This window comes from Arvicola amphibius, chromosome 8 (assembly GCF_903992535.2).
Source record: "Arvicola amphibius chromosome 8, mArvAmp1.2, whole genome shotgun sequence".
NCBI lineage: Eukaryota > Metazoa > Chordata > Mammalia > Rodentia > Cricetidae > Arvicola > Arvicola amphibius.
Window position 1 is genome coordinate 84,249,483 of NC_052054.1, and position 14,353 is coordinate 84,263,835.

The 14,353-nt window shown below is 49.2% G+C and overlaps 1 protein-coding gene across 1 annotated transcript in view; it reads right to left on the reverse strand.

Annotated features, from left to right (window-relative positions):
• The window catches only part of Rhpn2 (rhophilin Rho GTPase binding protein 2), a 54,933-nt gene extending 40,960 nt beyond the window's left edge, over positions 1-13,973 (reverse strand). The window contains exon 1 of the mRNA XM_038339920.2: positions 13,845-13,973. Within this exon, the coding sequence (XP_038195848.1) occupies positions 13,845-13,913 (69 nt within the window). The 5' untranslated portion in view covers positions 13,914-13,973. The remainder of the gene's footprint in view (positions 1-13,844) is intronic.
• Positions 13,974-14,353: the final 380 nt, after the last annotated feature.

Here is a 14,353-nt window from a genome sequence, read left to right on the forward strand (position 1 = left end):
TTCAAGGCCAGCCTCCTGCTCTCTCCAGCTCTATAGGACAGCCAGGGCGGTTACACAGAGAAACTCTGTCTGGAAAACAAAGACAAAACAAAAAGAACAGCTATAGTCTCATTTCCCACACAAGTTGTTCTTTGAACAAGCATTGCTGACTTTATTTTCCATGTACCTAAAGGTCATGTGGCTAAGTCTGTTTAACCATTTGAGAAACTATCAGATAATTTGCCAGTTTCTATTTTATATTCCCATTAGCAAATATTCCATGTGCTCGGTTCCTCACTGGTAGATCCCAGCAAGTTCTCCATCACTGAGCCCCACCCCGGTTTTTCTCCGACAGATCCAGGCAAGTACCTTTTATTACTGAGCTACAGCCCTCGACCTGCTGTTTTTTTTTTTTTTTTTTTTTTTTTTTTTTTTTTATTTCTTTAATGACAGCCATCTGTCTTAGTTAGGTTTCTATGGCTGTGATAAAACACCATGACCAAAGCCAGCCTGGGAGGAAAATGTTTCATTTCATCTTACAACTCTCTGGTCACACTCCGTCATCACTTCCTGAGTCAGGGCAAAAACCCAAAGCAAGAACCTGGGAGCAGAAACTGTAGCAGAAGCCAGACGGCTGCTTACTGGCTTGCTCCCCATGCTCAGTCTTCCTTCCTATACCATCATCCCCACTGCCCTGCCCATAAGTCAGTCTTGTGTTGGCATTTTCTCTTCCCAGGTATGCCTGGGTTTATGTCAAGCTGACATCAAGGTTAGCCAGCGCACCGTCGGGGTGTGTGTGGCATGTCACCGTGAGTCAACTTTTTCACTGGCTTGGGTTAGGGGATATGACTCAACAACAGAGGGCTTGCCTAGCATGTGCAAGGCCTTGGGTTTCATTTCTAGTATTGCCCACCCCCTCCTACAAAAAGTAAAATAAAATCACGCTGGTCATTGCAGAGACTATTGCTAAGAGGCTTGGACCCTGACTAAGTCAGTAAGAATTGTTGCCCTATGTCATTTCCTTGGCTGGTCCTTAGACATAGAAATCTGGCCCAGAGAGTGTCGAATCTTTTTCATGGGTTTGTAGTCATTCGGATGTCTTTTCTGAGGAATTACTGACTCAAACCCTTTGCCAATTTTAAAACTGGGTTATCTTATTTGCCGAGTTCAAAGAGCTCTTTTTCTTTTGTTTTTTTTTTTTTTTTTTTATTAATGTGTTTTTGGTTTGTGTAAGGCAGGGTCTCTCTGTGCAGCCCAGATCAGCTTTCAATTTACAGTGATCCTCCTGCCTCAGCTTTCTGAACACTGAGCTTATAAATGGACACTGTCACACCTGTTTTCCAAAAGTATCATTTCTTATTATCATGAGCGGGTTATTATGTACACACTTTGTCAAGGCATTTGTGTGTAAGATCAGAGAAAACTTGCGGGAGTCAGTTCTCTCTTCCTGCCAAGTACCTGTATGGGTCTTGGGATTCAATCTCAGGTTGTCAACCTTGACAACAATCACCTTACCTGTTGGACCACCTCATCTGCCCCCGAAATATTATTTTTCATCTTTGCAAAACTAGAAACTCGGTCTCCCAGAACTCAAGTCTTCTTAGGTAAACACTCTCATAGGCTGATCACTTAGACTTCTTTATCAACATCTGCCTGTGATTTCCCAAGGTATCTGTCTGTTTCCTTTTTCTTTCTACAGTGCTGGCAGTTGAACTCACTAGACAAGTGCTCTCCCCCTGGGGTACATCCCTAACCTCCTCCCACCCCCAGGGTCTTTGGATTATCATGTATCAACTTCCAGATCATTTAAACCCAAAGGTGCCCTCCCTAGCTCAGACAGGCGGGGCCTGAGAGAGGACCACATTCCTTGGTGAGGCTTATCTGTAGGGCCAGTGGCTACTCCCTGGGAGTGTCCTGGTAGGAAATGTTCTCAGACAGAGCTGCCCCTGCCAACTCAGGAACCTCACACCTTACAACCTCAACCACCTCCTCTCTTACCCCCACCCTCTAAACTCATAGCCTGGACCCCTAGGAGGGAGAGGCAGGTTATCTACAGCTCAACCCACTCAGGGGCCCCACAATCTGGCCTTTGGACTAGAGAGAAATGAGGTACCTTCCTTCCTCAGGAATTTCTCATATTCTCTTCCCAGAAGGGGACCATCATCCCTCCAGCACAAAATTCCACCCTTGCACCCCACCCAGTTTTCAGTCCCGTGACCACACTTTCCTCCCTATTCCAATTGCTTACGTTACATTTGCGTTGGTGGTAGAGCGGTGAGCATGGCTGCCTTCTAAATTGCACAGATACTCAGAACCTGAGCTGGAAGGAATCTTAAAGCAAGTGTCTTTCAATTTAGATCACTAATCCCTGATTTTTAAACTTGAAATGAGAACACTGTTTCCAGCACTTCAGGTCTGAAGCAGGGAGGACTGGGTGTTCAAGGCCAGCCTGGACTATATTATATAGTGAGTTTGAACCCAGCCTTTGCCAGATAGGGAGGGAGTCCATGGTGGGGGGGGGGCAAAGAGAGACGGCTCAACAGTTAAGACCTTGTACCTCTCCTGTAGAGGACCAGCACCCAATCAGATGGCTCACAAGTGCTCCAAGAGATCCAACACCTCTGGCCATATGGGCACCACTGGTGTACACACACACACACACACACAAAACACACATACACGCACACACACACTGTTTTTAAATCTGGGGGCTGGGTGGGATAGATCTTGGTGTCGTGCTTCTCTGGCATGCATGAAGCCCTGTGTGTGCATGCCTGCAATCCCAGCAATCTGAAGGGAAAGCAGGTATGGGAATGTCTGGGCCAGCCTGGGCTGCATGAGATTCCCTTTAAGGAGCATGGGATGCCTTCCCTTTTCCCCAGAAACTATTACATTTTTTTTCAGATTTTACTTATTTTGATTTTGTGTGTGCGAACGTTTGCTTGCATTTGTGTGTATGCACAAGTGTGCGATGCCTGCGAAGGATAGATGGGGGTGTCAGATCCCCTAGAACTGGGGTTCCAGGCAGTCATACATAGGCTGCCTGCCCCCCCGGGAATGCAGGGACTGGGTCTGCGGCCAGAGAGAGCCGCAAGTGCTCCTAACTGTTAAGCCATTAAAAATGGTTTTACTGTTAAGTTGATTTAAGAGTAATGGGCTGAACACTACTATGAAGGGCTGGTCCCGCTTGCCTCAAAATGCTACGGCTCACCAGGTCTGTTTTACAGATACTTTTATAGTGAAGTCCTTCTTGAAGCTCAGCTAAGCATCCATCCCAGTTTATGAATAAGAACTTTCTCCTGCTTCTATACCTTCCCTACCTCCTGGAATCCCTGCCTACGCAGCCCACAGACTTAGGGTCCAGTTTCTAGATAAAGCTCAGGAATGCAGGGGATTAAACTGCACTGAGTCACTGGACCCAGAACTAACTCCATTACTTCTTACTGACAGGTAGGAATGCTGGACGCTGCTGCAACTGACAAAAACCACCCATCCAGCCGCCTGCAAAGTTCCCAGACAGGTAAATGGAGGCAAGACCCCCAGAAAGAAACCCTGGTACCAAAAGGGGCTGAGTCACCCAGGAGTCCCTGCTGAGTGTTGATGAGTCCTTTTCTGAGAGAACCCACCACATTTCTCACCCTGGTCTTATCTTGTGTGCGCACACGCCTGCATGCGTACATGTGTGCGTATGTGCGTGCATGTGGTAGTGGTGGTGATGGGATTTGAACCCAGGGCCTTGCACATGCCAGACAAGTAGTCTGCCACTGAGCGACACCTAGCCCTAAAATTTGGTCATGTTAGCAAGTTTCTTGATTTTTGTCACGTTATAGATGTAACCTGGGGCCTCATGCATGTTAGGTAAGCAAGTGTTCTACCACAGAGCTCCAGTGCCAGCCCTTTGACCTTGTCTGATAGTGAGCCTCTCTCTCACCCTAAATAAACAGCTTCCAACTAGGTTCGGTGCCTCTTCCATATTACCAGAAGAAGAGCAGCTCCCATACCATCGTGGCCCAGAGCTCAGGCACAACTGAGTTAACCCGTCTGTTAGCTTTAAGAGCCACTATTGACAGAGTCCTACAGAAGTTGAGCACCAGGCAGGCAGTGCAAGCCTGTTATCCCAGCATTTGGATGGCTGAGGAAAGAGGATGTGTTCAAGGCCAGCCTGAGCTTCAGAACAGGACTTTCTTTAAAAGATAAAATAAAAGTAAATAAATAAATAAACCCCAAACTGACTTTCAAAGAAAGAAGTGTACTACACAGGTTCATTTGATTCCCTCAAAAGATTAGATTGGGCCGGCGAGCCTTTAATCCCAGCACAGGCTGGCCTGGAACTCACAGAGATCCACTTGCCTCTGCCTCCCAAGTGCTGGGATTAAAGGTGTGCGCCATCACGCCCAACCCAGTCACTCTTAAAACAGGAAAGGGGGTATTGGAGAAATTGCTCAGTGGTTAAGAGGGTTTGTTGCTCTTACAAAAAACCAAGTTTTGTTCCAGCACACACATACATGCATGCACATACATGCACAGGCACATGCACACACACATGCACACACACACACACGCGCACACACACAGACACACACACAGTCAAGTAGCTCAAGCTACTTGAGGATCCAACGTTCTTTTCTGGCCTCCACTGGCACCTCCACTCATGGACCCAAACCTACACCCAAGCAAGCACACACACATAGAAGCTTTGGGGCCACTTCCCAGGTGTCAAACCACTACGTGAAGGCTGGCATAGCATCCTGGACCCTATGCTAGAAGGCAAGGAGAGTGGGCAGCTGGAGGCCCTGGCAGCAGGCTGAATGGACTTCAGCTGGTTCTTCCCACCCCTGACCTGGAAGGCGGCTACAGCTGCGCAGCTGTGGAGGCTGCTCAGGCAGCTCACTTGCCAGCCGTGTGCTTCCTGGCTGAGGGCTGCCGGTTTCCCTCACACTGCTAGGGGGAACACCCCTCCCCAGAGCCTGGGACAGTTAGGGAGCTACACCTCTGTTCTCCCACCCCCTTCCCAAGAGGAAGAATGTGGACTCGTGCCCGATACTTGGAAAATCAAATCCCTGGAAATAAGATTGAATCAGGGAAAAGTATAGGGGTGGGGAATGTCACCCCGAGCTTATCGACAGGAGGCCCTTGCTGGTTGTGACAGTGCAGAGCTATAATTCCAGCACTTCAGAGACAGGAGGATCACCATGCATTACATACTGAGACTGCACCTCAAGAGGGGTTGGGGGATTAAGCTGCAGTAGGAGAGAGTGTGTTTCCCTGGAAATGGAATCTGCCAGAGGGAACAGACTAGAAAAAAGTGACAGGTTTCTCTGCTTGTAGCCCTGGCTGCCCTAGAGCTCACTCAGGAGACCAAAATGGCCTTGAACTCACAGATGCCTGCCCACAGTCTGGGATTAAAGAGGTCATGTGTCACCACTTTAGTGGCAGCATCTGGACTCTTGATCAAGCTAGAGCTGAAGCCATTGCTCTGGATTTCTCAGTTACAGGATCCAATTTGTTACCTTCTTTGCCTAGGCTACTTTTAAGTCAAAGTTTAACTTCCACATCTTAAGTGCAGAATTTAATGCATGTGGACAACATATATGCCTATAGAATCTCCACACCATTCAAAATCTGAAAAGTTTCTATCATTCCAAGCAATCAATACCAGGCTTTCTTTTCAAACTTATTACATTTAATATATGCGTGTGTGTGTGTGTCTGTGCTCATATGCGTGTGAGATCACATGAATGTGTGCATTCATAGACATACTTACATACACATGTATGGTGCACATGTGTCATAGCGCTTGTGTGGCAGTCAGAGGAGAACTCTCAGGAGTCACTTTCTCCTTCCATCTTGTGGACTCTGCAGAGTAAATGCAACTCCCCAGACTCGGCCTGCTTTGACAGCTGGAGCATCTCATAGGCCTCTCGCTTTGATTTTTACCACCTTATATTTCTGTGTGTCCTCACACTGCATAAACAGAACCAATGTCCACCTTTAGTTTTCCCCAACAACATGTCTTGAGATTTGCCCATGGTGCAACATCCCGTGTTTGTTCCTTTCTTATTGCTGAGTAAACGTCCATCACAGGATGCCTCGTGTGATGGTACACATCCGGGGTCCCAGCACTCAGGAGGTGAGGCGGGAGTATTGGGAGTTCAAAACTAGGCTGGACTACATAGCAAGAACAGTCTTTTAAAATAAAGAAATAAGTAAATATTAAGATGTATTCATCCTTTGGGATGACTGTAACAGGTTTGTTCGTCTGTGAAAACACTATTTCACAGCAATGCCTAGGGAAAAGCTGGAGACGTTTAATCTGGAGGACGCGAGTGACTCCAGAGAAAGCCCACACATATGTGCAAGTCTGAGATATAGCAGTCAAGAGAAACAGACAGGGTGGCTCTGGAACAGCCCTAGACCAGAGACCCCAGTACCGGGTCACACAAGGCAGGTGTGTTTCTCCAGCAAGGAGATTTCTCTCTCCTTTCTGTTTGCACAATCCCTCATTCAGCCACCAGAATCTGGAAAACAAGAATTGTTTGTTGCTGATTTTGCCAGAGCTGTCAGCCAGAAAGTACGGAAATAGCAAGCCATACCCTGCAATACACACGCAGCTCATTTCACTCCTCGCCACGCTGGAGACTGAAGGGAGGGAGCCGAGATTTCCACGCCTAAAATAAACAAATGAACCAATGGTGCAGGCCTGTGATCTCCCATTTGGAAGGAAGGCCAGACTATCTGGAGTTTGAGGCCAGCCTGGGCTACACAGCAAGATCTTGATCATAAGAAATTAAAGCATGGATTTGATTTTACAAATAGACTCTTGAGAGGCTGGCGAGATGACGCACTGGTTGCTCTCCCAGAAGACCAGGGTTTGATTCCCAGCAGCCACACAGAGGCTCACACAGTCTACAATTCCAGTCCCAGGAGATCTAGCGCCCCCTTCTGGCCTCTGAAGCCACTACATGCACATGATGCACAAGCATATATGCAGGCAAAACACCCATACACATAAATAAAAGTAAAGGTTAGAAATATTAAAAACACAAAAAACAAATAGCCCTCTTACCCTTCTAGAATATCCATGAGGTGGAGGCCCCGTTACCTTCCTTCCAACATCCCGATCCATTCTCAGGGGAGTCATTCCCAAAACAATGGAAGGAGGCACCAGAAGAATGGAGATCTTATTAAACCATAGGCTACTTCCAGTGAGATCTATAACCCACATCAGCATCTACTGCATGTCAATCACAAGCACCAAAATGTCCACAAGTAGACTGCATTTCCAGAAGCACCCTATGACCCACTTATTCTAGCCAATAGGATTGTCACACCATTGGAAAACAGTCCTTATCTAGACAGCAAGGCAGTGGGGTGGGAGCAGGGGCTGATATTTGGGTTTAACCTTGAATCTGTACATTGCTGTGATTGCCATCTTTATGACAACTTCTGGTTCCAGGAATTGCAAAGAGTACCAAAGAAAAATAAAGCACCTCTGAAGTTGTTTGGGTCCCTCTATTCTCTTAGAAGCAAATGGAAACCGGGAAGTTTTCCAAAATCTTAGGGGCCACATGAACTCCCAGCTCTCCCTGAAAAAGCCAGAACTCACATGGTTCACCGCCTTCCCTGTCCCCGGCACTCTGCCGTCAGCCCTGCTGCCCACGCTGGCCACCGGCTCCTGCGGCTCGGACGCACCTGCACCGCCTGGTCTTTGTGGCCACCTCCAATGCAGCCTTTGTGTCAGGAGGAAGTGTTGGTCCAGAGAAAGCTGATGCCCAGCAGCGTCAGGTGGTGTCTTGGCAACTGTCCAAACAGCCCCAGGAAACAAGGGACATTTACAGTGTCACAGCTCAACACACTGACTCTCCTCTGAGTCACCTGAAAACTCTGCTCCTGCCAGGGGACTCCTCCTGGCCACAGTCCCACAGAAAGAGGAAAGCCAGGAGGCCCTCTGGACTGTTGATGTGCACCTCTGCAAAATGCGACCCTCATGAAGGCCATGGTCAGCTTGCATTCAGTCTGGCCTTTAGGCCCATATTAACAGTGGGGAACCATGGAGCTGGAGAGATGGCTCAATGGTTAGGAACACTGACCACCCTTCCAGAGGACCTGGGTTCAATTCCCAGCACCCACATGGCAGCTCACACGTTTTGTAACTCCAGTTCCAGGGGACTCAACACCCTCACCCAGACATACACACAGGCAAAACACCAAAGCGCATAAAATAAGAATAAAGTAATTTAAAAAGAAAGAGTGGGGGACTCTTGGCTGTTACTGGGTTTGTATCCTTTGTGAGTGTTGGAATGATGGAAAATTTTTAGATTTTGAATAGTGTGGCGAATCCATAGGCATATATGTTGTCCAAATGCATTGAATTCTGCACTTAAGATTTGTATGTTTTATAATGTGGAAATTAAACTTTGGTTTAAAAGTAGCCTAGGCAAAGAAGGTAATAAATTGGAGCCTGTAACTGAGAAATCCAGAGCAATGGCTTCAGTTCTAGCTTGATCAAGAGTCCAGCCTGGGAAACTTTGGGAGACCCTGCCTCAAAATGAGAAGTAAACAGAGGACAGAGCGGCAGAGCGATTGTTTATACTACCAGAAGCCCTGGGCTCGATCCCCAGCCTTACACCATCAACAAATAAAACAAGACTTCCCCACAGACCACACGTGACACTCACGACACACAGCCTCTCGTATGGGAAGTAGATGCACTGGTGCAGAGGAAGAAAAGACTCTGGACTTAAAAAGGAAAGAGCCCAGCCTGGTGGTGCATGCCTTTCATCCCGGCACTCTGGAGACAGAAGCAGGAGGATCTCTGTGAGTTCGAGGTCAGCCTGGTCTCCATAGTGAGTTCCATGATAGCTAGGGCAACATAATGAGATGCTGTCTCAGTTTTTTTTTTTTTTTCTTCAAAAAGTTAGAAGACAAAGAAGGATTTCTCCTCCTTCCTTCCCATTGGAGCCTCCAGGACAGCCAGAGAGTCAACAGGGGCCATAAACCAGGACACAGTGGACCTTGGGGCCCTGTCCAGCAGGCAGGTTTAGAGAACAAACAATCAAGGGCTCTACAGCTCTTGAGTAAAAACAATGGAGCTAAATTCACTGTTCCCTGGGGAAGAGGAGGCAGAGAGACAGCAAGCGACAAAGCCTCAGTGTCTGCAACCTCCTTTGCAGGGCCGACACCTCTCACTTTGAGCCTCCCTGAAGTACTGGGGACAGGTTTTCTCTATCTTTCTTTCTCTCTCCCAGCTGAAACAGGTTTTCTGAGGGATTTTAGGATTACAGCCCCTGGTGGGGGGAGGGGAGGCCCCCCTGAGGAGGGGTCTGCAGTGAACAGCAGGTCTGAGCACACTTGTTTTGAAGACTTTCTGAATGAAAATAAAAAAACCTAGGGGGAGAAGGGCAGCAGCAAATTGAACTGACCCTTAAGAAAGAACTTTAAATATATAAACAGAAACAACCCAGGCAAGGCATTTATAGTAATCTTATATAGAATCATGGTTTAATGTAAGCATCCTACAATTTAGTGAGAAAGAAAAAGAAAAGTGTCCAGTGAGAAGCCAGAGAAAAAGACACTGTGACAGCCTAGAAAGTTCTCTCATCTTTTCTTCTTAGAAATGCCTCTAGCCGGGCGGTGGTGGCGCACGCCTTTAATCCCAGCACTCGGGAGGCAGAGGCAGGCGGATCTCTGTGAGTTCGAGACCAGCCTGGTCTACAAGAGCTAGTTCCAGGACAGGCTCTAAAAAAGCTGCAGAGAAACCCTGTCTCGAAAAACCAAAAAAAAAAAAGAAATGCCTCTCTGAGGTATCCGCGAGACCCAGAGGACAGAGTTTGTCCTGAGATGTCCTACCCTGGGGATAGCCTGTGTTCTCAAGCTATGTACAACCAGGTCCCCGCATGATCCCAAAGAACCCACCACCCCGATTTACCAGGGAGACCCCTCTCTGTCATTCGACATCCTTTGGATCCAGGACCAACTTGCAGAGGGACTTGTGGGCAATTAGGTTCCCTTTTGTGTGCGGGTCACACAAAACACAGCTGACTAGGCGGGTGAGCCACCCCACTGCTCACTCCTAACACCACTAAAAAGCTTCATTCCTTTTCATGCACAGCCTGAGCGTTGCAGACATACAGACAAAGCCTCAGCTCCCAGCCAGGCTAGGCACCCCAGGAAATGAAGCCCGACTGAAACAGCCCAGGAGCTGGGGATGTTAGAGAGGCAGAGCGCTGGCCCAACTCTCTCAAGACTCTAGGTTTATTCCCCAGGGGGCAAGAGAGATGGGGAATCTGGGTTCAACAGTCTGGTCCTGATCTAGGGCTTTTCATAGCAAAGAGAGAAGACCAGCCTTTGAAAGCCAAGAGGAAGGGATGACAGAGAACTGATAAGAAATAGTTTGTCTTGGGTGAATAAGGATCCAATCCTGCAAGTACAGGGGCGGAAGAGTCTGACCTGAGGGCTATTGTAGAAGCTCTGGACTATATTTCTAATTTTGGGGCGCCTATTCCCTCCCCTTAGTCGGATCACCCTCCCAATACTTTCAAACCTCACCTCCCTCCCACCAGCCAGAACGTTTCCTCAGTTTACCCTTTTCCTGGCCTCAAAGCATTCCCACACCTGACTTCTTCACTTTTACCTTTTGGTTAGTTTGTATTTGAGACAGAGCTGGCCTGGAACTCCCTGCACCCAGCAACCAGCCTGTCAGTGTCCTGATTCCTGAGTCCTCAGGTGTGTGCTATCTATCACAGCCTCCAGAGGCTGTCTGGTTTTTGTCAGGTGAGCGAGTAATCAAGGTTTAGCCTAGAAAACAAAACTCAGTCTGCCCACCAGAAGTAAGGGACTGTGAGGCCTAGGGGCAACAAATTTGGTGAGGGGACTTCAGCCTCACCTCTGGTAGTGCTTTAGGAGGCTGCAAAAGAATAATAACCCAGCAGACACAAGCCCTGGGGCTGTAAACACAAAAACAAATTCTTAAGAAGACTCTAACAGGGTGGGGAAGGCCAGACCTGTGACCAAGTCCTTGGGAGGCAAAGACAGGAAGATAGAGAATTCAAACTCTCTCTCCAAAAATAAATAAATAAATAAATAAATAAATAAATAAATGAAAAATAAAAAGCAAAACAAAAAAAAATAGGAAAAAGAGAAGAAAAACAAAAAACAAGTCTGTAGACTTGCTTGTTCTAAAAAGATTTGGGAATGACAATTGTAGCTCAGTAGTAAAATATTTGTGAGGTATACAAGAGGTCCCAGGTTCAATCCCCAGCACCATAAATTTTTTAAAAACTATACATTGAGAGTTGAGCAGTGGTGGTGTGCATCTTTAATCCCAGCACTCCAGAGGCAGAGACTGGTGGATCTCTGTGAATTCAAGGCCAGCCTGGTCTACAGCGTTCCAGGTTAGCTAGGACTGTGTAAAGAGACCTTCCCTGGAAGAAACAAATATATACACACACACACACACGAGAGTGCACTTGCCTTCTGTCTTCTTTACTTTGCCTCCCTCCAGCATCTTCTCCAGCAACCCAGCCACCCTTCTCTTTTTCCTGGGTTTTGTTTGTCCCCACTCGGCAATGACTGACTTTCTGCTCTGCCCCGGAAGAGATAATCAAGGCCTCTCCGGCACTCTTCAGGCTAGTCAACCTTGGCTGTCTGCTAAAAAGACCTAACCTCTCTCGGCTTCCTCCACACTCCCACCCCTTCCCAAGTGACTCCCAAAGTGGCATCCCCAGTCCGCAGCTGGCAGGTCGCCAGGTCCCACTCGTTATCCCAACCTCTCCAGCTGGCATCCCTGCTAGCCCAACTTTCAGTCGGGATGCACGGCAGGGGTAGAAACTGGTGGGAAGGATAGGTGAGTGAGAGGATGCTGACAGTCTGCTTTATTCACCTGTTTGTTTCCACAGTGCTGGGGACAGAACCCAGGATCAGGTGCATGTTAGGTAAGCACTCCACTGAGCTACCTCAGACTTTCACACTGGCTAAAGCCATCAGCAATGTGTATAAGAGTAAGGAAGGAAGATAAAGACAATGGGATCACCGGGTCTAAAGCAGCAGCTTCTCAATCTGTGGGTCGCGTGTATTAGAGAAGAGCTAGAGAGATGGTTCAGTGGGTAGGAGTGCTCGCCGCTCTTGCAGAGGACCTGAGTTTGCTTCCTAGCATTCATGTCAAGGGGATGCTCACAACGACCTGTAATTCCAGTCCTAGGATATTCAGTGCTTTCTTCTGGCCTCCAAGGCCTTGTGGTGCATATAGACATATATTCAAGGTGCAGGCGCCCCCCCCCCCCCCCGCGCTCTCTCTCTCTCTCTCTCTCTCTCTCTCTCTCTCTCTTAAAACTTTAAAAAACACCCAGACTCTGATCCTTTCTCTTCCCCTCCCGTGTCCTCCTCTAAGACTCCCTGGAAGTTTCTACAGGGAGAACCTGTTCTGAAAGGCTTGGCACCCTCCAGGGTATGCGTTATTCACCCGACTGTCACAAGTCCGCCAAACCATCTGTTCAAATGATAAACAATCTAGCAAGAACTGAAGTCCCAGAAAGAGGCGGCAACTTTCTGGAGGCTGTAAAGCAATTTTGTGGGGGTGGCAGTCAGGCCTTAGGGCCTTACGTTGGACATCTTGAGATTCCCAGGCCAAGCAAGCTCCTACAACGCTGGCCTGTGATCCTCTGGCCCAAATGCCACACATAATTAGAAGTTATAATCCTGTAATTCCATGATGACATCTTTCAACTTAAATATACTTTAAAACTTTTTTAAATGCCAAAAGCAACTTAAAAAAAAACTTCCCACTGTCCCCACCTGTCTCCATATTTCCCCTCTGTTCAACTACTTCAGTCGTGAGCAAAAACTCTAAGTCGGCAGTGTCCCGCGGGAGAAGGAAGCTGCCAAGCCCATTTATGAAGTGGCGAAGTGGCGCTGAACAATTAAGAATTGATTGCTCTGTGGGAAGCAGTTTCACTTCCCTATTCATGGTTACTGGCTGTGCCTTCGATCGTATCAGTTAGAAAAATATCCACGACAATCTCTCAACCCACCAGGTGAACCTTGGCCAAACTCCAAAAGCTATTTTTAGACTCACTAGGGACCTGAAAGGAAGGTGAGAATCCTGTCACTGTGATTCGAACCTCCAAAGTGTTTCCGTAAGCCAGTTCCTGCAGCTGTTGGGCATGCCAGCTCCAGTGTGGGCGTCTGCTGGGGTCGCTTTTGAGGAACCGAGCTCCCGGGCGAAAGGCAGTCGGGTAAATTGCCGAGGAGCGTCAGGACGTGCCAAGAGCGCAGAGCTCAGTCTTTCGACTGCTCGGTCTCTCGGACAACCAAATACAGATAAATCCGCTTTGAAGAAGGAGTGAGACTGCCATTCTCGGGCCCTCTTGGGCGACGCAGGACAAACGAGGGAGGCGCGCTCGAGGTCCCCTCGCAACAGCCACCCTCCCCTTACCTACTAAGAAGTCGAAGGGAGAGAACGCTGAAAGCATTTGGGAGGCAAAAGATCAAAACTCTCAGTCCACACTAAGTACTCGGGTGGAAGCTGGGCTACGGTCGGTCGCAGTGCGGAGGGACCGAGCTCGCCAGCGTGGCCAGGGGCTGGTCCTTACCCCACGGGCGCGGGAAGGCTGACAGGGCCACCCGAATCACCTCTCCAGGCTCCTACCTGCGCGCGGCTCGCCCGTGCACCTGTGCGCCGGAGCCTGGCTGCCATCTGCTCCGGGCGCCCAGCCTCACGCAGTCCCTTTCGCCCTCCCTTCCCGCATCAGCCCCGCGTGTCCCCTCCCGTCCCCTCCCCCTCCGGGCCAGGCCGACCCCTGCTGCAAGCCCCACAGCGCGCTCCACAGTTTGAGCAGACAGAGAGGGTCTGAGAGCTCGCCGCCCACCTTCCGAAAGTAGTCATCGTTCTCTTTCTCCAGTGGCTGGGGGGCCGCGGGTAGCAGTGCATCGGTCATGCTGACGGCGCGGGAGCCGAGGGTGAACTGAGGTGCAGTGGCCACCAAGGGCCCCAGAAGGCGCCGGGACCCGCCCCCGCCCCTGTCCCGTCCCCGCCCCGCCCCGCCCCGCCCCGCCCCGCTCCGCTGGACTAGCGGCTGCAGGCCCGCCCCTCCCGAGCCCCAGAGCGCCAGATATCTGGAGCCCCGCCCCTCCCAGAAAGGCAGAGTCGTAGGCGGATCCCGAGCCTGCAACTCTGCTCTATCCAGCGTCCCTGAAAGTGAGCCACACCCCCTAATCTCTGTAGCCACGCCCCATCTCATCTAGGCCCAGCCCCCTCTTATGGGAGACCTATACCTCTCTCTGGAGCCACACCCCACTCGTCTCAGGCCCCGCCCACAGCACACGAGTCCCTCCTCCAGCCCCGCCCGAGGACGTAGTTCTGAAGCCTCCGCCCTCA